We start from the raw sequence: 23,611 nt of genomic DNA on the forward strand, positions 1-23,611 counted from the left end.
GAGACTTGACATAGATTTGGGTACACTTCATCAAGCACCTTTGCTCCATCAGCAAAAAGCAAGATTTCCCAGTTGCCAACCATTTTAAGTCCGATCCCATTCCTGTTCTGATATGTAGCTTCATGGCCTCCTCTTGCCGTGATGAGGCCAGTCTCAGGTTGGAGGAGAAATACCTTGTAGTTTGACTAGGTAGCCTCCTACCCTCTTCCTTCCCTTTCTCCCTCCTAGTTCACTCTGCTCTTCTATCAGATTCCTTCTTAAGCCCTTACCTTTTCCTCCTATCACCGTCCAGCCTCTCACTTCATTCTCCTTCCCTCACCTACCTTGCTTCACCAATCACCTTCCAGCTAGTGCTCCTTCCCTTCCTCCCACTTTATTTTGGTATCATACCCCTTCCTTCCAGTCCTGATGAAGAATCTCAGCCTGAAACATCGATTGTTTATCTATTTCCATGTATGCTGCCTGACCAGCTGAATTCCTCCAGCATTTTGTTTATTGAGATACAGTGCAGAATATGCCCTTCTGGACCTTTGAGCCATGCAGCCCAGAAGTCCCCTGATTTAATCTGAGCTTAATCATGGGACAATTTACAATGACCAGTTAACCTAGCACTAGTACGTCTTTGGACTGTGGGAGGAAACCAGAGCACCCAGGGGAAACTCTCACATTCCACGTGGAGAATGTACAAACTGCTTACAGACAGCAGTGGGAATTGAACCCATGTCATCTGTACTGTAAAGTGTTGTGATAACCACTGCACTACTGTGTCACTCTTGTGTGCAGGAGGTGTAGCTAGGATAATAGAACCTTTTTTTTCGTGGTGGGGCTATTAAATGAACGTAAAGTTCATCATGGATGTGATGGACTGAATGGCCTATTTCTGTGCTGTGCAACTCTCTGTAGACCTGAGTGCAGTTGAGCTGCTGGAGCTAGGACATCCCAGTTAAAAGCTCTCTGTGAATCCTTTTGTCAGGAGGCAGTGGAGGAATTGAAGAGCCTTCTGGACCAGGACATCTTCTGTCCTGAGAGTCGTGGCTGCTGGTGGGATCGACTGACTCTGAATCTCCTGCAACACCTCAAGCAGACTGACCAGGTAACACTGATTAAAACAGCATCACTTGTCATTGGATAGGAGGAAGTGGGAACATCCCATCACTGGTTATGCTATGTGAACCCAGCTCTCCCTGGGTAGAGGAAGACTGTGATGGGAGCTGACTGAAGCTCTGTTCACCTGTTTCCTTGCGTTGTTCTTTGTTGTGATTTGGCTGCAGGCAATCCATTGTCTGCGGGAAGGTCTGGCTGACACATGTGTACACACGGGATATCGGCTGGCTCTGCAGCAGCGAGTGCTGCGGATACGTGACTCTCCAGGCTTCAGAAAATGGCACCACCTTCTTCAGGACTTGCCCGTGATGGATATGGAACAAGTACCACATGTGAGTAGTGTGAGAGCAGGAGCTGGAACATCTGACCAAGCAGTACTCTGTCATAATCTCTCCAATTCCTTTAAATCCTTAAAGTGCCATTCCCAGAATGGGTCAGTGGAAGTGACAGAGTGTTACATTCCTTCCATTTAACGCTGTTGGTAATTCAGTGACTTTTGATTCAACGACTACAAAAGCCTTCCTTGCTACTTAACTGTGGCTCCTTGCCAAAGCCTCAAGTCCCCACTCCTACTCTAGTCCCGTCACACAATGGCTGGTCTGCTTTGACCCTGCTTTACTTTTATTTGCTCCTGCTAATGAATCACGAATCGATTGGTCTGCTGCTAATGCACCAATCCCTGCAAAAAACTCCTTTTCTAAACTCTTCTCCACACAGCTCTCTCTCTCTTCAAATCAATTGGTCCGCTGCTAATTGATGGCTTTGTAACTAAGTTTGTGGATGATATAAAGATAGGTGGGGCGGCAAGTAGTGTTGAGGAAGTGGGGTGTCTGACAGACCATAAAAGATAGGAGCTGAATTAGGCCATTTGGCCCATCGAGTCTTCTCTGCCATTTCTTCATTGCTCATTAATTTTCCTTCAACACCATTCTCCTGGTTTCTCTCTGTAACCTTTCATGCCTTGACTATTTAAGAACTTTTCAAACAACACACACAAAATGTTGGTGGAACACAGCAGGCCAGGCAGCATCTATAGGGAGAAGCGCTGTCAACGTTTCGGGCTGAGACCCTTCGTCAGGACTAACCGAAAGGAAAGATAGTAAGAGATTTGAAAGTCAACCACTGTCTTAAATATGACTTGGTCCCATAGCTGCCTGTGGCAACGAATTCCACAGATCCACCCTCCTCTGGTGAAAGAAATTCCTCCTCATCTCCATTCTAAATGGACCCCTCTATTCTGAGGCCATGCCCTCTGGTCCGAGACTCCTCCACTACAGGAAACATTCTCTACATACCCACTCCATCTAGGTCTTTCAACATATATCCATATAACAATTACAGCACGGAAACAGGCCATCTCGGTCCTTCTAGTCCGTGCTGAATGCTTACTCTCACCTCGTGCCACCTACCTGCACTCAGCCCATAACCTCCATTCCTTTCCTGTCCATATACCTATCCAATTTTTTTTTTTAAATGACAAAATCGAACCTGCCTCTACCACTTCTACTGGAAGCTTGTTCCACACAGCTACCACTCTCTGAGTAAAGAAGTTCCCCCTCGTGTTACCCCTAAACTTTTGCCCCTTAACTCTCAACTCATGTCCTCTTGTTTGAATCTCCCCTACTCTCAATGGAAAAAGCCTATCCACGTCAACTCTATCTATTCCCCTCATAATTTTAAATACCTCTATCAAGTCCCCCCTCAACTTTCTTTGCTCCAAAGAATAAAGACCTAACTTGTTCAACCTTTCTCTGTAACTTAGGTGCTGAAACCCAGGTATCATCCTAGTAAATCCCCTCTGTACTCTCTCTATTTTGTTGACATCTTTCCTATAATTTGGTGACCAGAACTGTACACAATACTCCAGATTCGGCCTTACCAATGCCTTGCACAATTTTAACATTGCATCCCAACTCCTATACTCAATGCTCTGATTTATAAAGGCCAGCATACCAAAAGCTTTCTTCACCACCCTATCCACATGAGATTCCACCTTCAAGGAACTATGCACCATTATTCCTAGATCACTCTGTTCTACTGCAAACCTCAGTGCCCTACCATTTATCATGTATGTCCTATTTTGATTATTCCAAAATGTAGCACCTCACACTTATCAGCATTAAACTCCATCTGCCATCTTTCAGCCCACTCTTCTAACTGGCCTAAATCTCTCTGCAAGCTTTGAAAACCTACTTCATTATCCACAGTGCCACCTATCTTAGTGTCATTTGCATGCTTACTAATCCAATTTACCACCCCCATCATCCAGATCATTAATGTATATGACAAACAACATTGGACCCAGTACAGATCCCTGAGGCACACCACTAGTCACCGGCCCCCAACCTGACAAACAGTTATCCACCACTACTTTCTGGCATCTCCCATCCAGCCACTGTTGAATCCATTTCACTACTTCGATAATAATACCTAACAATTGAACATTCCTAACTAACCTTCCGTGTGGACCCTTGTCAAAGGCCTTACTGAAGTCCATATAGACAACATTGCTTTACCCTCATCAACTTTCCTAGTAATCTCTTCAAAAAAAATTCAATAAGATTTGTCAAACATGACTTTCCACGCACAAATCCATGTTGACTGCTCCTAATCAGACACTGTCTATCCAGATAATTATATATACCATCTTTAAGAATACTTTCCATTAATTTACCCACCACTGACGTCAAACTTATAGGCCTATAATTGCTAGGTTTACTCTTAGTACCCTTTTTAAACAATGGAACGACATGAGCAATATGCCAATCCTCCAGCACCATCCCCTTCTCTAATGACATTTGAAATATTTCTGACAGAGCCCCTGCTATTTCTACACTAACTTTCCTCAAGGTCCTAGGGAATATCCTGTCAGGACCCGGAGATTTATCCACTTTTATATTCTTTAAAAGCGCCAGTACTTCCTTTTCTTTAATCATCATAGTTTCTATAACTACCCTACTTGTTTCCCTTACCTTACACAATTCAATATCCTTCTCCTTAGTGAATACCGAAGAAAAGAAATTGTTCAAAATCTCCCCCATTTCTTTTGGCTCCATACATAGCTGATTCTCTAAGGGACCAATTTTATCCCTCACTACCCTTTTGCTATTAATATGACTGTAAAAGCACTTCGGATTTATTTTCACCTTACTTGCTAAAACAACCTCATATCTTAGCTTTTCTAATTTCTTTCTAAATTCTTCGTACATTCTTTAAATTCCTCGAGCACCTCATTTACTCCATGCTCCCTATATTTATCGTAGATTTCTCTCTTTTTCCGAACCAAGTTTCCAATATCCCTTGAAAACCATGGCTCTCTCAAACTTTTAACCTTTCAACCTATTAGGAACATAAAGATTCTGTACCTTCAAAATTTCACCTTTAAATGACCTCCATTTCTCTATTACATCCTTCCCATAAAACAAATTGTCCCAATCCACTCCTAAATTCTTTCACATCTCCTCAAAGTTAGCCTTTCTCCAATCAAAAATCTCAACCCTGGGTCCAGTCCTATCCTTCTCCATAATTATATTGAAACTAATGGCATTGTGATCACTGGACCTGAAGTGCTCCCCAACACATACCTCCGTCACCTGACCTATCTCATTCCCTAACAGGAGATCCAACACTGCCCCTTCTCTAGTTGGTATCTCTGTGTATTGCTGCAAAAAACTATCCTGCACACATTTTACAAACTCCAAACCATCCAGCCCTTTTACAGAATGGGCTTCCCAGTCTGTGTAGAAAATTAAAATCTTCCATAATCACAACCTTGTGCTTACTACAAATATCTGCTATCTCCTTGCAAATTTGCTGCTCCAATTCTCGCTCCCCATTAGGTTGTCTATAATACACCCCTATAAGTGTTACTACACCTTTCCCATTCCTCAATTCCCCCCCAAATAGTCTCCCTAGATGAGCCTTTTAATCTATCCTGCCAAAGCACCGCTGTAATATTTTCTTGGACAAGCAATGCAACACTTCCCCATCTTGCCCCTCCGATTCTATCACACCTGAAGCAACAAAATTCAGGAATATTTAAATGGCAATCACACCCCTCCTGCAACCCTGTTTCACTAATAGCTACAACATCATATTTCCAGGTATCAATCCATGCTCTAAGCTCATCCACCTTTCTTACAATGCTCCTAGCATTAAAATAGATGCATTAAGAAATTCTCCACCTCTTACTGTCTGTTTATTCCTAACGGTGCAAACAACTTTATTATCTTTTTCTTCCTTCGCCCCTACATCTTCGGTCTGATCGCTCCCCTTCTCTATCACCTGTTTATCCTCCTTCACACACTGTCTACTAGCTTTCTCTATTTGTGAACTAACCTCCACTCCTCTAGTCTCTTCAAATTGATTCCCACCTCCCAACCATTCTAGTTTAAAGTCTCCCCAGTAGCCTTAGCAAATCTCCCCGCCAGGATATTGGTTCCCCTAGGAATCAAGTGTAACCCGTCCTTTTTGTACGGGTCAAGCCTGCCCCAAAAGAAGTCCCAATGATCCAGAAACTTGAATCCCTGCTCCAATCCCTCAGCCACGCATTTATCCTCCACCTCATTCCATTCCTATTCTCACTGTCGTGTGGCACAGGCAGTAATCCCGAGATTACTACCTTTTTGGTCCTTCTCAACTTCCTTCCTAACTCCCTATAGTCTCCTTTCAGGACCTCTTCCCTTTTCCTACCTATGTCATTGGTACTTATATGTACCATGACCTCTGGCTCCTCACCTTCCCACTTCAGGATATCTTGGACACGATCAGAAACATCCCAGACCCTGGCACCAGGGAGGCAAACTACCATCCGGGTCTCCTGATTTCGTCCTCAGAATCGCCTATCTGACCCCCTAACTATCGAGTCCCCTATTACTACTGCCTTCCTCTTCCTTTCCCTACCCTTCTGAGCTACGGGACTGTGCTGGAGGCACGGCCACTGTTGCTTCCCCCAGGTAGGCTGTCCTCCCCAACAGTACTCAAACAGGAGTACTTATTGTCAAGGCGTACAGCCACTGGGGTACTCTCTAGTACCTGACTCTTCCCCTTCCCCCTCCTAACCGTGACTCACCTGTCTGCCTCCCGTGGCCCTGGTGTGACCACCTGCCTGTAACTCCTCACTCTGCCTGACCAGATGAAGGTCATCGAGCTGCAGCTCCAGTTCCCTAACACAGTCCCTTAGGAGCTGCAGCTTGGCGCACCTGGCGCAGATGTGGACATCTGGGAGGCTGGGAGACTCCAGGACCTCCCACATCCGACACCAAGAACAACAAGCTGCCCTCACACTCTTTCTTTCTTTTCTTTTTAAATCTTTTTATTAATTTTTTAAACAAACATAAATGAAACATGAATACAAAGTGTTTGAGAGTACATAATTAATAGTTTAAGTAGACATTCAAATATACAATAATCAATATATATATATATAGCCTCCCAAACTCAGTATTTATGAACAAAAGAGACAAAAAGAAAAAAAAACAACCCCAAAAAAAGAGAAAGAAAAAAAACTAACCAACATGGCCCATTGCATAATGTTAAGTACATACAGTAGTGCCAATAACTCCAAACCTCCATCCAAATAATTAAGGATAATCAAAGTGAGGTTTAGGAAAAGACAATTTAACTCATATGAAAATGTTGTATAAATGGTCTCCAAGTTTCTTCAAATTTAACTGAAGGATCAAAAACAACACTTCTAATTTTTTTCTAAACTCAAACAAGAGATAGTTTGAGAGAACCACTGAAATATAGTTGGAGGATTAATTTCTTTCCAGTTCAATAAAATAGATCTTCTAGCCATTAATGTAACAAATGCAATCATTCGTCGAGATGAAGAGGATAAACGACTATTATCCACCATTGGTAAACCAAAAATTGCAGTAAAAGGATGCGGTTGGAAATTGATATTCAGAACTCTTGAAATAATACTGAATATATCTTTCCAGTAATTTTGTAAACAAGGGCAAGACCAAAACATATGGGTCAATGAAGCAACATCAGAATGACATCTGTCACAGGTTGGATTAACATAAGAGTAAAACCTTAAATTGTATTAGGGCATGTTTAGCACAAATAGAGGACGAATTGACTAATAGTAAAATTTTCTCCCACTGTTCAGTGGATATAAGACAATGAAGTTCTTCTTCCCATTCCTTCTTAATTTTTTCTGATACTTCTGGCTGTATTTTCATGATCATATTATAAATAATAGCTACTAAACCCTTTTGACAAGGGTTCAGAGCTAAAATTCTTTCGGTAATGTCCAATGGACATAATTTCGGAAAAGACTGTAACTCATTATACAAAAAATTTCTAACTTGCAAATATCTAAAAAAAAAATGGGTTTTAGGTAAATTATATTTATTAGATAGCTGTTCAAAGGACATAACACTATCATCTAAAAACAAATCACGAAAACATGTTATACCTTTTGTTTTCCATAAGAGAAAAGCTTGATCCATAAAAGAGGGCCGAAAAGAATAGTTAGATATTATAGGGCATGATAAAATAAACTTATTCAAACCAAAAAATTTACGAAATTGAAACCAAATTCGCAATGTATATTTGACTATAGGATTTGTGTATTTGTTTATTCAATTTAGATAAATAAAAAGGAAGCGAAGATCCTAAGATTGAAAACAATGAAAAGTCTTGTACAGATTTACATTCCAAATTTACCCATTGTGGGCAGGCAACTGCAGTCATTTCTTGTGTCCAAAATATTAAATATCGTATATTAACTGCCCAATAGTAAAATCTCAAGTTTGGCAAAGCCAAACCACCATCCTTCTTAGGCTTCTGTAAATATTTTTTACCTAGTCTAGGATTTTTATTCTGCCATAGATAAGATATTTTAGAGTCAATAATATCAAAAAAAGATTTAGGAATAAAAATTGGTAATGCTTGAAATAGATATAAGAATTTGGGTAATACCATCATCGTAATAGCATTAATTCTACCAACCAATGACAAAGATAGCGGAGACCACCTGATAGCAAGTTGCTTAACTTGGTCAATTAAGGGTAAAAAGTTAACTTTAAATAAATCTTTATGTTTTTTAGTAATTTTAATGCCTAAATAAGTAAAATAATCTGTAACCACTTTAAAAGGTAAATGTTTATAAATTGGAACTTGCATATTTAATGGAAATAATTCACTCTTATTAAAATTCAATTTATAACCAGACAAGTTACTAAACTGAGCAAGCAAGGACGAAATAGCAGAAATAGATCTTTCAGGGTCGGATATGTATAGTAACAAATCATCAGCATATAATGATAACTTATACGTCCTCTCCCCACGAGTAATACCCAAAATATTAGGTGATTCACGAATGGCTATAGCCAAAGGTTCCAAAGCGATGTCAAATAGTAAAGGACTTAAAGGACAGCCTTGCCTTGTACCACGAAATAACTGAAAAAAAGGAGATCTTTGATTATTGGTAAAAACCGAAGCTAAGGGTTTATAGTATATTAACTTAATCCATGATAAAAATTTTGAACTAAAATTAAAATGCTGCATCGTATTAAATAAATATGGCCATTCAACTCTATCAAATGCTTTTTCAGCATCTAAAGAAATGACACATTCTGGTATTTTGGATGAAGGAGTATAAATAATGTTAATTAATTTTCTAATGTTAAAAGATGAATAGCGATTTTTAATAAATCCAGTCTGATCTTCAGAAATGATTCGAGGTAATATATTTTCTATTCTAGTAGCCAAAATTTTACTAAAAATCTTAAAATCCGTATTCAGCAAGGATATAGGCCGATAGGATCCACATTCAATAGGGTCTTTATCTTTTTTAAGGATTAAAGAAATAGAAGCTTCTTAAAAAGATTGTGGCAATTTACCTATAATTAACGCATCTTTAAAAATTTTACAAAGCCAAGGAGAAAGTATAGAGGAAAAAGATTTAAAAAATTCTGCAGAATAACCATCTGGACCAGAAGCTTTACCGGAATTCATTGAAAAAATAGCCTTTTTTTATTTCAGTTTCCGTGATAGGTGTATCTAAGAATACACTATCCTCTACTGTTAATTTTGGAATATTCAATTTCCTTAAAAATTCATCTATTATAGAAGAATCCTCAGCAAATTCTGATTGATATAAGGAATTATAAAAATCTTGAAAGGCTTTATTTATCTCTTTATGGTCGATCGTCAGAGTGCCATCTTGTTTACGAATCCTAGTAATCTGTCGTTTAATCGAAGCAGTTTTCAATTGATTAGCCAATAATTTACCAGACTTATCTCCATATACATAAAACTGGGTTCTAGATTTAATTAACTGATTTTCAATTGTTACGTAACCCCGTAACCAGGTAACTTACCAGCAAAGATAGTGGGATCAGCTGAGTCGGATGCTACTATTTTCAAACGTTTTATTCAAAAAGGGCACAAACGTATGGTTAATACAAAACATTCAGATCATAGGCATCGTCAAACTCAATCTAAAACACCGGTGTAACCATAATCAATCAGAAATAAGCTCTATAGTTGTCTAGGGGTAATACTGAGTCCAACTGAAATATAAAGAGTCACTCAGAAGTTTGCAGGCTTTTCCCTTTTGGGAACCGCTGGGGTTTTCACGTTGTAGAGAGAAAGAGATGATTTAGAAAAGATGAACACTTGCCCATTGTCTTTGCAGAGCAAATCCTTGAAATCAGGGGAGCAGACTTCCCCGTTGTTAGTTAAAAGCAGTCTTTCGTTGGTTCTAGCCACATATTCAAAATTAGGAATCTAACGCACGTGGCTTCCTTCAAAATGGCTTCCCGCTCCCACGGGAATCGATATCGTGCTTCCTTGGTGTCTCCTGGGTGCGTCTGAGGGTCCCCCCCCTCAGACCCTCCTTTATACTTCTTCACGGGATCGCAGGTGTCAATCAAGTTGCAGGTAATGCGATCTCTCTCTCAACCAGCCCACTTTGCCCGAGGGCTTTTCACGTGGTCTCCATGAGACAATAGTCAAGGTCACCTTTATTCTGCTTCTTGGGAGAACGTGGTCTCTCTCTCTCTCTCTCTCTCCCATTTTCCTGTGTCTATTCAGCACGTCTCTTCCTCTTTTGGGTCAGTTGACCCCCCCTTGACTAGGGTTCTTGCGATTCTCACAAAGGAGGGGGCCGAGGGCATAACACAATCGAAGAGGATAATAACAAACTATGCTCCATTTGAAGTTCCACTCTTTCTTTATAAAGTTTTTTGCTGGGAGTCACTGAATAAATCTTATCAATTGCTTTGATTTTGTCAACCAATGTTAATATTTTAGAATTAGTTCGTTTCCTAACTCCAGCAGAGTATGAAATAATCTGTCCACAAATAAATGCTTTAAAAGTGTCCCATAAAATTCCACTAGAGATCTCTGCTGTAGAATTTGTTGAGAAAAACAAATCAATTTGTTGTTTAATAAAATTAACAAAGTCTAAGTCCTGCAATAAAATAGAGTTGAACCTCCAAGATTTAGTATTAATAGATGAATCCATTATCTTAATAGATAACTTCAAAGGTGCATGATCAGAAATGGTAATAGTCATATTTACAATCTATAACATCTGTAAGTAAACGGTGATCAATGAAAAAGTAATCAATTCTTGAATAATTATGATAAGCATGAGAAAAGTAAGAAAACTCTTTGTCATTTCGCAAATTGCTGAATCAGTCATAAAGGAGTTGATAAGAGAGGCCGATTTATTCGGAAGACCTTGTGTGGACTTGGATCTATCCATCGAAGGGTTTAAACAACAGTTAAAATCCCCACCCATTATCAGTCTATACTGATTCAAATTGGGAAAGGATGTAAATAGACACTTAAAAAATTCAGGACAATCAGTATTTGGAGCATAAACATTAACTAAAACTACTTTTTGATTAAAAAGTAGACCAGTAATAAGCAAAAATCTACCTTGTGGGTGTGAAATTGTTTCATGATGTATAAAGGAGGTTGAAGAATCTATAAAAATAGAAACGCCTCTTACTTTGGCTTGAGGATTCGAGTGATATTGTTGGCCTTTCCAAAACCTAAAAAAGCGTTGACTATCCACCTTCCTTACATGAGTCTCTTGTACAAAGATAACATTAGCATTCATTCTATGGAATACTTTGAATATTTTTTTCCGTTTGATCGGATGATTTAAACCATTAGTATTCCAAGAAACAAAATTAATAACCCTATCCATATTGACAATATTTATTACAATTAACACATAAGGTTAAAAAAAAGATGAACTCATGAATCCGGAAGAGGAAAGTAAGTTCAAGGAGGAACCGGAAGTCACGACACTGCAACCATTTTTGTAGTTTCATATAAGCCCATGAAGTAAAACTAAGCACAAAGCAAGCAGAAAGAAAAGAAAATAGAAAAATCCCCCTCCCTCCACCCTCAAAACCCCAGGAAAAAAGCCAAAAAGAGGCAAGCAAGCAATCTAACACTAAAATTACCCCCATGTCTCAAGACGGCAACTCAAACAAAAAAAAAGTTGAATAAAAGATACAAACCACCCATATTATAAGAAAGGGTTGGTATAACAAAAATTAAAATATAAAGTTAGTATTATATATATAAAACAAAGGGATTTAAAAAAAAAGAATTAAAATGATAAAACCCATAAATGAATAATACTGAATTAGTGTTTTAAAAGAAAGTTTAAAACTTATTCAAACACATCAAAACGGATATGACATTCCAAGCACTAAAGCCTTTCGGGAAGAAGAAACAACATTTTATTTTTAAAAAAATCTTAATATTTAAACGTTAAAAAATATAAAAAAGTGTGTACGAACTTAAAAGAAAACCCTAATAAATTACTTTCAAAACTAACAGATTAATAATATGAAAAAATAACAAATTCAAAATAAACCAAAAACGAACTTTTACCATGTATAAAAAGTACATGTAAGCCATACATTAAAAAAAACATCATTTTATAGAAGATCCAAATCTATAGACTAATTATTACATTAGTCAACCCGATAAAATGTTATTCTTCCAGAAATTTTTGAGCATCCGCTGGAGATTTAAACAGCCAATAAGTTCCATCTTCAAGAGAAACTCTCAAATGTGCTGGAAATAACAGCGCTTGCTTGTAGCCTTTCTGATGAATTTCCGACATAACTGATTTAAAAGCCATTCTTGCCCTTAAAACTTCGGGACTGTAATCTTCCAGAATACAGAATTTAAAATCTTGAAAGCTGATCATACCCTTTTTCCGTGCAGCCCGAATCAAACGCTCTTTGGTATGAGGGTAATGGATCCGGAGAATTACTTGTCATGGTTTCAAACTTGAATCTGAATGAAAACGAGAGATGCGATGTGCACGGTCGATTGTTGGAGGAAAATCCAGTACTTCTGAGCCAAAGACATCCATTAAAAATTTGGAGAAAAAAACAGTGAGATCGCCATTCTCAAATGTTTCCGGAATCCCAATTAACCGAAGATTTTGTCTTCGAGAGCGGTTTTCGAAATCAGTAATTTTAAATTTATAACGATCCATCTGTTGAGAAGTTGAAGTTTGCTGTTGTTGCAAAGTTTCAATTATACGATCTCTCTGGCGAGCGGCTTCTTCAAGAACTAAAATACTTGCTTGTTGTTTTTGTGACTCCAGTGTAAGTGCTTGAAGTTTTGCATCAAATGACTTTAAAGTTTCATCGAACGTAGAAAGCTTTGCGGTTAATTTACTCTCCAGTTTTCCAAGTCTGTTGTCCATAAGATTTGCAATTGCTTCTAAAGTTACCGGTTCTTTCGTCTGTTTCGATTCCTTTGCTTTAGACATTTCAGCGAGTTGAAGATGTTTCAAACAGTTGAAAAAAATTTCATATGTTTAAACCCCTTTAGAATAGGTATAAAAAGATTAATTAGGGGGTGTTTGTAGGTTAAAAAAAAGTAAAAGGTTTGGAGCAAAGCCTAAAACCGCTTCACTCCATAAGCGCCATCTTGAGACCCCCAACAAGCTGCCCTCACACTCACACTTCCCCCTTTCCTCAAATAACAGGAAGAACTGAAACCTAAACCTACCTTGCCTTGCCCGCTTCTGTCTAAGCCCGTTGAGCCAAAGCCCTTTCCTGGACTCTGTCAGTGCAGTATTTTACTGTTTTGCTCATTCCAGGTGATGATAAAGGGACGGACTTGCCCAGGGATGGGTAACGCCATGTTTCTGCTGGAGGAGCAAGCTGATTCCACAATCATCTGTTCTGTGGAGGCAGTCTCACTGGCCTACTATCGACAGCAGGGCTTTGATCAAGGTAATGTCCACAGAAACCTTTATTAGCTTTTATTGTTAGTGAAATGTCTACATAGTCCACAGTGATTTGTTCTGTTTGTACAGGGATCCATGGTGAAGGAGCTACATTTTTAACACTATTTGGACTTCTCTTCTGGGAAATCATCTTCCTGCCTGGAATCCCTGATGTTTTCCGTAGTCCGTTCCAGGTACTTGGCTGAAGTGTGTTATTTTGGGCTGGACATTGAATATTTGTGTGTGAAGTTGGTGTAGCAGGAAAAGGAATAGAGTAATTCATTCAAACTGAGCACGTGTGTCAGGTGTAGACAACTGGGCTCAAGCAAATCCCTTGAGTACAAATGATAGGAGTACATTTGTGTGTCAAATCAAGGCCTTGCCTTGCTACTGGCACCATGTAGCCCAGTACTACCTGTCTCGGGTCAGGTCAGCAACTCAACTGGCACACCCCCTGGCGCACTTTGGTTAACCAGGGAGGAGGATGTGTAGGCACCCAGCAGGATTAAAAACAAAACCTGTCAAAAGGCGGATGAACTCCTTGTGAGCCAACAGCCACCTGCTGTCTGTGTGAGGAGTGGCACGTCACACAGTCTCGTTTTGCGCCTTGTAAGGCATTTGTGCCCGACACTGGTCCCCTAGGCCTGACTCGACGTAGTAGTAGTGGAGTAGAAAACGGGTGCAAAAACAGTAGCTTTGGCTGATAGGGTAAAAGAAGTTGTGGGAAGCTTGGGGAGGAATTGAAAGTGTCTTAATTTCCATAATCTTTAGCCACAGGTGAGGTTTGAGAAAACCCAGAGCATGGCGAAAGGAGAAGGTGGGAACTACAGGCCAGTGAGCCTGACATCAGTGGTGAGAAAGTTGCAGAAAGAATTCTGAAGGACAGGGTCTACCAGCATTAAGAGAGCAAAAAGACTAATAAAGAGTGGCCAATGCCTTGTGTGTGGAGAATATGATTATCACAAAGTTGACTGTTTTTCTGAAGTGGTAATGAGGAAGAGTGTCGAGAGCAGGATGGAAGATATTGTCTGCGTGGACTTTAGCAAGGCTTTTGACAATTCCCATTTGGGAGGCTGTTCCAGAAGGTGAGATCACATGGAATCAGGGTGAGCCAGTCAGTTGGATACAAAATTGGTTTGATGGAAGGAGACGGTGGGGGGTGGGGCGGCTACTCGGACCGAAGGGGTAGGTGGTTGGGGGAGGGGGGGCTACTCGGACCGAAGGGGTAGGTGGGTGGGGGAGGGGGGGCTACTCGGACCGAAGAAGTAGGTGGGGAGGGGGGCCACTGAGACTGAAGACTGTGACCAGTGATATACCACATGGATTGACACCAGGTTTCCCTGTTGTTTGTCATCTATGTTAACAGTATGGATAGCAGTGTTGTTAATAGGGTTAATAAGTTAATGAGTAACAGCAAAATTGATAGTATAGTAGACAGTGAAGAAGATTATCTAAGATTAAAACAGATTTTTGGATGAACTGGGAAAGCGGGCCAGGGAATGACAGATGGAACTTAACTCGCAATGTGAAGTGTAGATTGGTTAAAGCAGGGAAGGTCTTAAACAATAAAGGTCAGGGTCCTGGAGAGTGTTTTTAAACATAGGAAGCCCATGAATGTTGTTCCCTGAAAATGTCATCACAGATAGACAGGGTGGTGAAGTAGGTGTTTGGCTTGTCTTCCCTGGTCATCTTTGCCAGATCATTAATATATACTGTGAACAGTTGCGGGCCCAGCACCAAGCCTGCAGCACACTGCTCGCCGCCGATTGCCAATCAGAGTAACACCCATGTGTCTCAACTCTCTGCTTTTTATTAATTAACCAATCCTTTTTTGAACAGTGGCGTGACATTTGCCATCTTCCAATCCATCGGTACCCGCCCAGAGTCCAGAGAGTTTTGTAAATCATCACCAAGTTCACCAAAACCTCTACTGCAACTTCTGCCATTTCGTTCAGTACCCTAAGATGCATTCCATTAGGACCAGGGGACTTGTCTATCTTCAGGCCCACAAGTTTGCTCAGCACTACCTGTTTATTAATAGTGATTGTATCGAGGTCCTCGCCTCCCGTCGCATCCATAACATCTCTCTTTGGCATGTTACCATGAAGATCTACACGAAATAGTCATTCAAAGCCTTGGCTATTTCCTCGTTACTCAATATCAATTCTCTCTTTTTGTCCTCCAAGAGACCTATATTCACTTTAGCCACCCTTTTCTGCTTTATGTAATTATAAAAACTATTACTATCCATTTTTATATTTTGTGCTAGCTTATTTTCATAATCTAGCTTCCCTTTTTTGCTTGCTTAGTGGCAGTTGTTTTTTAAAGTTTTCCCAATCTTCCAGTTTCCCACTACTCTTGGCAACTTTGCCTTTTTATTTCCTCAGTTATCCAAGGCTAGCTCTCCCTACCCTTACTGTCCTTGCTGTTAACCGGAATATTTTTTTGTTGAGCACTGTAAAAAATCTCTTTGAAAGTCTTCCACTGTTCCTCAACTGTCTCACTATATAGCCTGTGTTCCCAGTCTACACAGCCAAATCCTCCATCACATTGTAGTCTCCATTGTTTAGGCATAATACACTAGTTTTTGATAGACTATTGTATCCTCCATTTGAATGAGAAATTCAATCATACAAGAGGATCTCTAATGACAAGATCACTAATTTTACCTGTCTCATTGCACAGGAGCAGATCTAAGATAGCACATTCCTTTGTAGGTTCAGTAACATGCTAGTCAAGAAAGCCATCATATATAATATATATATAACAATCACAGCACGGAAACAGGCCATTCCGGCCCTCCTAGTCCATGCCGAACTCTTAATCTCACCTAGTCCCACCTACCCGCACTCAGCCCATAACCCTCCACTCCTTTCCTGTCCATATACCTATCCAATTTTACCTTAAATGACACAACTGAACTGGCCTCTACTACTTCTACAGGAAGCTCATTCCACACAGCTATCACTCTCTGAGTAAAGAAATATCCCCTCGTGTTTCCCTTAAACTTTTGCCCCCTAACTCTCAAATCATGTCCTCTCGTTTGAATCTCCCCTACTCTCAATGGAAACAGCCTATTCACGTCAACTCTATCTATCCCTCTCAAAATTTTAAATACCTCGATCAAATACCCCCTCAACCTTCTACGCTCCAATGAATAGAGACCTAACTTGTTCAACCTTTCTCTGTAACTTAAGTGCTGAAACCCAGGTAACATCCTAGTAAATCGTCTCTGCACTCTCTCTAATTTATTGATATCTTTCCTATAATTCGGTGACCAGAACTGTACACAATATTCCAAATTTGGCCTTACCAATGCCTTGTACAATTTTAACATTACATCCCAACTTCTGTACTCAATGCTCTGATTTATAAAGGCCAGCGTTCCAAAAGTTCTTCACCACCCTATCTACATGAGACTCCACCTTCAGGGAACTATGCACTGTTATTCCTAGATCTCTCTGTTCCACTGCATTCCTCAAATGCCCTACCATTTACCCTGTATGTTCTATTTGGATTATTCCTGCCAAAATGTAGAACTTGACACTTCTCAGCATTAAACTCCATCTGCCAACGTTCAGCCCATTCTTCTAACCGGCATAAATCTCCCTGCAAGCTTTGAAAACCCACCTCATCATTATCCACAACACCTCCTACCTTAGTATCATCGGCATACTTACTGATCCAATTTACCACCCCATCATCCAGATCATTTTTGGATATTACAAACAACATTGGGCCCAAAACAGATCCCTGAGGCACCCCGCTAGTCACCGGCCTCCATCCCGATAAACAATTATCCACCACTACTCTCTGGCATCTCCCATCTAGCCACTGTTGAATCCATTTTATTACTCCAGCATTAATACCTAACGACTGAACCTTCTTAACTAACCTTCCATGTGGAACTTTGTCAAAGGCCTTGCTGAAGTCCATATAGACTACATCCACTGCCTTACCCCCGTCAACATTCCTCGTAACTTCAAAAAATTCAATAAGGTTTGTCAAACATGACCTTCCACACACAAATCCATGCTGACTACTCCTAATCAGATCCTGTCTATCCAGATAATTATAAATACTATCTCTAAGAATACTTTCCATTAATTTACCCACCACTGATGTCAAACTGACAGGTCTATAATTGCTAGGCTTACTTCTAGAACCCCTTTTAAACAATGGAACCACATGAGCAATACGCCAATCCTCCGGCACAATCCCCGTTTCTAATGACATCTGAAAGATCTCCGTCAGAGCTCCTGCTATCTCTACACAAACTTCCCTCAAGGTCCTGGGGAATATCCTGTCAGGACCCGGAGATTTATCCACTTTTAAATTTCTTAAAAGCACCAGTACTTCCACCTCTTTAATTGTCATAGGTTCCATAACTTCCTTACTTGTTTCCCACACCTTACACAATTCAATATCCTTCTCCTTAGTGAATACCGAAGAGAAGAAATCATTCAAAATCTCTCCCATCTCCCTCGGCTCCACACATAGCTGACCACCCTGATTCTCTAAGGGACCAATTTTATCCCTCACTATCCTCTTGCTTTTAATATAACTGTAGAAACCTTTCGGATTTACTTCCACCTTATTTGCCAAACCAAACTTGTATTTTCTTTTAGCTTTTCTAATCTGTTTCTTAAGATTCCTTTTACATTCTTTATATTCCTCGAGCAATTCCTCTACTCCATGCTGCCTATATCTATTGTAGACATCCCTCTTTTTCCGAACCAAGTTTCTAATATCCCTTGAAAACCATGGCGCTTTCAAACCTTTAACCTTTCCTTTCAACCTAACAGGAACATAAAGATTCTGTACCCTCATAATTTCACCCTTAAATGACCTCCATTTCTCCATTACATCCTTCCCATAAAACCACTTGACCCAATCCACTCTCCCTAAATCCCTTCGCATCTCCTCAAAGTTAGCCTTTCTCCAATCAAAAATCTCAACACTAGGTCCAGTCCTGTTCTTCTCCATAATTATATTGAAGCTAATGCTATTGTGATCACTGGACCTGAAGTGCTCCCCAACACATACATCTGTCAGCTGACCTATCGCATTCCCTAACAGGAGATCCAACACTGCCCCATCTCTAGTCGGTACTTCTATGTATTGTTGCAAAAAACTATCCTGCACACATTTCACAAACTCTAAACCATCCAGCCCTTTTACAGAATGAGCTTCCCAATCTATGTGTGGAAAATTAAAATCTCCCACAGTCACCACCTTGTATTTACTACAAATATCTGCTATCTCCTTACACATTTGCTCTTCCAACTCACGCTCCCCATTAGGTGGCCTATAATACACTCCTATCAGTGTTACTACACTTTTTCCATTCCTCAATTCCACCCAAATAGCCTCCCTAGAGGAGCTCTCTAATCTATCCTTCCAAAGCACCGCCATAAGATTTTCTCGGACAAGCAATGCAACACCTCCTCCTCTGGCCCCTCCTACTCTATCACACCTAAAGCAACTAAATCCAGGAGTATCTAGTTGCCAATCACACCCTTCCTGCAACCATGTTTCACTAATAGCTACAACATCATAATTCCAGGTATCAATCCACGTTTTAAGCTCATCCACCTTTCTTACAATGCTCCTAGCATTAAAATAGATACATTTAAGATACTCTCCACCTCCTCCTCTCTTTTCATCCCTAACAATGCATTCAAATTTATTATCCTTTTCTTTCTTCTCCCCTACATCTTCGGGCTGAGCGCATCCCTTCTCCATCACCTGCCTTTCCTCCCTCACACACTGTCTACTTACTTGCTCTACTGGTGAACTAACCTCCTCTCCCATAGTTTCCTCAAATTGATTCCCGCCCCCCCATCTTACTAGTTTAAAGTCTGCCCTGTAGCCCTAGCAAACCTCCCTGCTAGGATATTGGTCCCCCCAGGATCTGTGAAGTCCTCCTCAAGACTGCCTTGACCACCATGATTCACCCACGCATTAGGGCAAGTTAAAGTCCCCCATGGTAACTGCTGTTCCATTTTTACATGTCTCAGATATTTCTCTGTTTATTGCCTGTGCTCATGTAATCTTATTATTCAGTGGCTGATAAACAACTCCTATGTGATTTTTTCCCCCCTTTACTATTCTTAATCGCTACCCAAATGAATTCAACATTCTGCTCCTTAGATCTTATATCTTCTCTCACTATCGCCCTGATCTCATCTTTAATTAAGAGTATTACCCCACCTCCCTTACCTTCCTGCCAATCCTTCCGTATTACCTGATATCCTTGGATATTTAATTCCCAATGCTGTCCACCCTGCAACCACGTCTCTGTACTGGGCACTAAATCATACCTCTTTGTACTGATTTGAGTCACAAGTACACTGACTTTGTTTTGAATACTGCAGTCATTCGAGTAAAGTGCCGTTACACTCGTGCTTCTAAAAATCTTGTGATCATCTACTCTTTTGCACTTGGCTTTTCTTCACTCCACTCTTACTTTTCTCTTTTTTTTAATCTTCTGCTTTTTCTTTATCTTTATCCACACATTTCTTTTTTACTTTATCCATACATCTCCAATTTGTTGATCCCATGCCCCTACTATTTAGTTTAAAGCCCTATGCACAGCCCTAGTTATGTGATTCGCTAGGATCCAGGCCCCTTCACAGTTCAGGTGGAGCCCGTCCCATTTATACAGTCCCTCCTTCCCCAATACTAGTGCCAATTTCCCATGAATTTAAACCCACTTTCAACTGGATATTTCCCTTTCCACTGCAAGTTCCTCTGCAGGTCAGATAAGATGTCCTGAATATAGACACCAGGCAGGCAACACAACCTTCGGGATGCTCTATCCTTATGACAGAGATCTCTGTGTATTCCCCTGACTATACTATCCCCAGTTTCTCTTCTTTCCCACCTCTTGAATGGCTCCCTGAACAACAGTGCCACAGATAGGTTGCCCATCCTTCCCACAGCCTCCAATCTCATCCACACAGGGAGCAAGAATCTCAGACCTTCGGACGAGCTCAAGGGCTGAGGCTCCTGCAGCACTGTCTCTTGGATCCCACTACCCACCTCACTCGCAGTTACACCCTCTTGTCTCTGACCACAGACTGAATTTGAGGCAGCTCATCTAATAGGTGTGACTACCTCCTGAAACAGAGAGTCCAGGTAACTCTCCCCTCCCTGAGGTGCCACAGTGTTTGAAGCTCAGATTCTAGGACACCAACTTTGAGCCCAAGTTCCTCAAGTAGCCAACATTTGCTCCTGCTAGTGAATTACAAATTGATTGGTCTGCCGCTAATGCACCAATCCCTGTGAAATGCTTCATTTAAAACTCTTCTCCCTGACGTGTGTAAAGCTCTCTCTCTCTTCAAATCAATTGGTCTGTCACTAATGTAACTGTTCTGTGCTCTATTACATGTAACCATGGTTGTGACTCAGACCTGTCCTCTGGATCTGTACACAGACTATTTCTATCGGCAACGGAAGGAACCTATTGAATTGAGGCTCAGCTTCCTGCAAGATGCCTCCACGGAGATCCTGCACACACTCATTGCTGATGTGTGGAACAGTCACAAAGATACAACTAATGCATTAGTTAACTGGGAAATCTTCAGTTCTCTTCAGCAGGCCCAGGTACATTGGCAGAGCCCTAGGGTACATGTGGTTCAGAGTGATCCTCATCAACACTGCACTCTCATTAGACAGTCATAAAGAGTTGAAAGGTTTGATTATACAAGACAGTAAGTAGAAGGAAGCTGTTGTCATTAGCAGATAACTTGAGGAGCAATGGACCCAAATTTAAAATTTTACCCAAAAGATCCAGGCTGAGTGCAGGCAGGAAGTGGGTTTTTTTTTGCATGTGCATTGCAATCTGGGTCTCAACATGCATGAGGCAGTTTCTGTACCAACAGCCAGCAAGGACTCTGGGCTAAATGGTCTCTTGAGCAGAGTAACATTTGCTCCTGTACCCCAAAGCTATAGACAGATAGATGAAAGTTCCCTTAGACAATGGAACCATCAGAATTACAATAGTGGGGCTGTATGACAGACTGAAAATGCTCAACATGTGATCATGAACTGCCTTGTTTGTGGGGATGTTTCAGAGCCTCGTGAGCTGCCTGGGTGGTCTGTTCCTGAGTGGCATTTGTAAGATTCTGGCTGTGGACCTGAGGCACTGCCGTGGGGGTCTTCCTGATCTGGTGGTTTGGAACAGCCAGAGCCTCCGATACAAGGTGAGTTGTGGGAGAGGGAGGCCAGCACACCAAGGCACTTTTGCATGATGTCAAGATCTTGCCTGAAGTTAGTTCTTTCCTTTTACTTTCTCTTTGGCTCCCAGCTGGCAGAAGTGAAGGGACCGACTGACCGCCTCTCCAACAAGCAGATCGTCTGGCTGGATTGGCTGCGGAAACTCGGGGCTGACGTTGAAGTCTGCCATGTTAGTGCTGTTGGAGCACGTGCAAAACAGCTCAGCTGAACTTTGTGTAAGTGTGACCTGTCTGTGATTTTTTGTCACCACACTTCAACAGATATCTGATGAACATTTGAAAAAGCTTCCAGGGCTTTTCAAGCTGATGTACAGGAAACTGCCTTGTAAAGTGAGGTCCAAGTATCAGATTGGTTTAGCTGCTTGGAGCTGTACTTTCTGTGAATGTTACTCCACAGTTGCAGTGAGGGACAAGCTGCCTGAGACAGCTCAGGGCTTGAGTGAGGATTTGGTTCCTACAAGTTCCACTGCAGCCTGGAGGAGATGGTCCACTTTCTGATCACTGAATGGAAACCTACAGCTTTACAAAATGCTTTGAGGTGGAAACAGAATTTGTTCTGATTACCAGCCAGGTTAGTCCCATTCATGCAGTACATTCATTCAGTTGGCTGTAGTACTCATTAAAACGTGTAAATGTTTAAATAAAAATTAACAGCAGTTCCATAACCTAAAAGCTTATACGGCTCAATTCTGTTGATCTTTTGTAAAAGAAAATCTAGAATATTACTAGATCCTCCTATACATACTTGCCTTCACCATGTAGAAACTGCAAGGGTCAAAAGACCAATAGGAGTTATATACAGACCTCCGAAGGCAGTAGACGTGTGCTACGAACTACAATGTGAGATAGAAAATGTAAAAAAAAAAAGCATTGTTACAATAGTCATGGAGGAGGAGAGTCTAAGACCAGAGGAGACAGCCTTAGAATCCATAGAGGAACTGAGATGAGGGGTGAATCTGTGGAATTCTTTGACACAGGCAGCTGTGGAGGCAAGTCTTTATGTACAGTATATTTAAGGCAGAGGTTGATGGATTCTTGATTGGTTAGGCTTAAAGGAATAGGGGAGGAGGAAGAGATTGGGACTGAGAAGGAAAATTGGATCAGATATGGTGGAGCAAACTCAATGGGTCAAATGGCTAATTCTGCTTCTTTATCTTACGGGCTTATGGTCTTATAAAAGTTGTCCCACATGCTTTTAAATCTTTTCTCTCTCACCCTACACCTGCATGCTCAGTATATTGCCAGGGAATTCTAAGAAGATAGGGTTGAATTCTTGAAACTCCATAGAAATCGAGTGATGGATGGGAATGGCAGAAGTGCCAACATTCAGTATCACATCCTAGACTTGGCAATTCCTCACCTGCTGAGAATACTGGAAGCGGTCGGTCCCAGTCAACCACAGGCAGCTCAGCCTGTCCATAAGCCCCAATAGGATTGGGCCAAGCCAGCATGGATTTACCAAGGATAAATCATGCTTGACTAATCTGTTGGAGTTTTTCAAGGATGTAACCAGGAAGTTAGACGGGGGAGATCCAGTGGATTTAGTGTACCTCGATTCAGAAGGCATTTGATAAGGTCCCACATAGGAGATTGGTGGGTAAAATCAAAGCTCAGGGCATCGGGGGGAAGGAATTGACATGGATAGAAAACTGGTTGGCAGATAGAAAGCAAAGGGTAGCGGTGAATGGGTGTTTCTCGGAATGGCAGGTGGTGACTAGTGGGGTGCCACAGGGCTTGGTATTGGGACCACAGCTGTTTACCATTTACGTTAACGATTTGGATGAAGGCATAGAAAATAACATCAGCAAATTTGCTGATGATACTAAGCTGGGTGGCAGTGTGACATGTGATGAGGATGTTAGGAGAATTCAGGGTGACTTGGATAGGCTGGGTGAGTGGGCAGATACTTGGCAGATGGCATTTAATGTGAATAAGTGTGAGGTTATCCAATTTGGGAGTAAGAACAGGAAGGCAGATTATTATCTGAACGGTGTAGAGTTGGGTAAGGGAGTAATACAAAGAGATCTCGGAGTCC

At 40.9% G+C, this 23,611-nt stretch overlaps 1 protein-coding gene across 1 annotated transcript in view; it reads left to right on the forward strand.

Annotated features, from left to right (window-relative positions):
• The window catches only part of fan1 (FANCD2 and FANCI associated nuclease 1), a 41,666-nt gene extending 19,418 nt beyond the window's left edge, over positions 1–22,248 (forward strand). The window contains exons 7-13 of the mRNA XM_073024737.1: positions 974–1,093; positions 1,272–1,436; positions 13,208–13,343; positions 13,427–13,530; positions 20,750–20,944; positions 21,415–21,543; positions 21,648–22,248. Of these exons, the coding sequence (XP_072880838.1) occupies positions 974–1,093; positions 1,272–1,436; positions 13,208–13,343; positions 13,427–13,530; positions 20,750–20,944; positions 21,415–21,543; positions 21,648–21,785 (987 nt within the window). The 3' untranslated portion in view covers positions 21,786–22,248. The remainder of the gene's footprint in view (positions 1–973; positions 1,094–1,271; positions 1,437–13,207; positions 13,344–13,426; positions 13,531–20,749; positions 20,945–21,414; positions 21,544–21,647) is intronic.
• The last annotated feature ends 1,363 nt before the right edge of the window (positions 22,249–23,611 follow it).

The sequence above is a fragment of the Hemitrygon akajei genome, chromosome 21, assembly GCF_048418815.1.
Source record: "Hemitrygon akajei chromosome 21, sHemAka1.3, whole genome shotgun sequence".
Classification (NCBI taxonomy): domain Eukaryota; kingdom Metazoa; phylum Chordata; class Chondrichthyes; order Myliobatiformes; family Dasyatidae; genus Hemitrygon; species Hemitrygon akajei.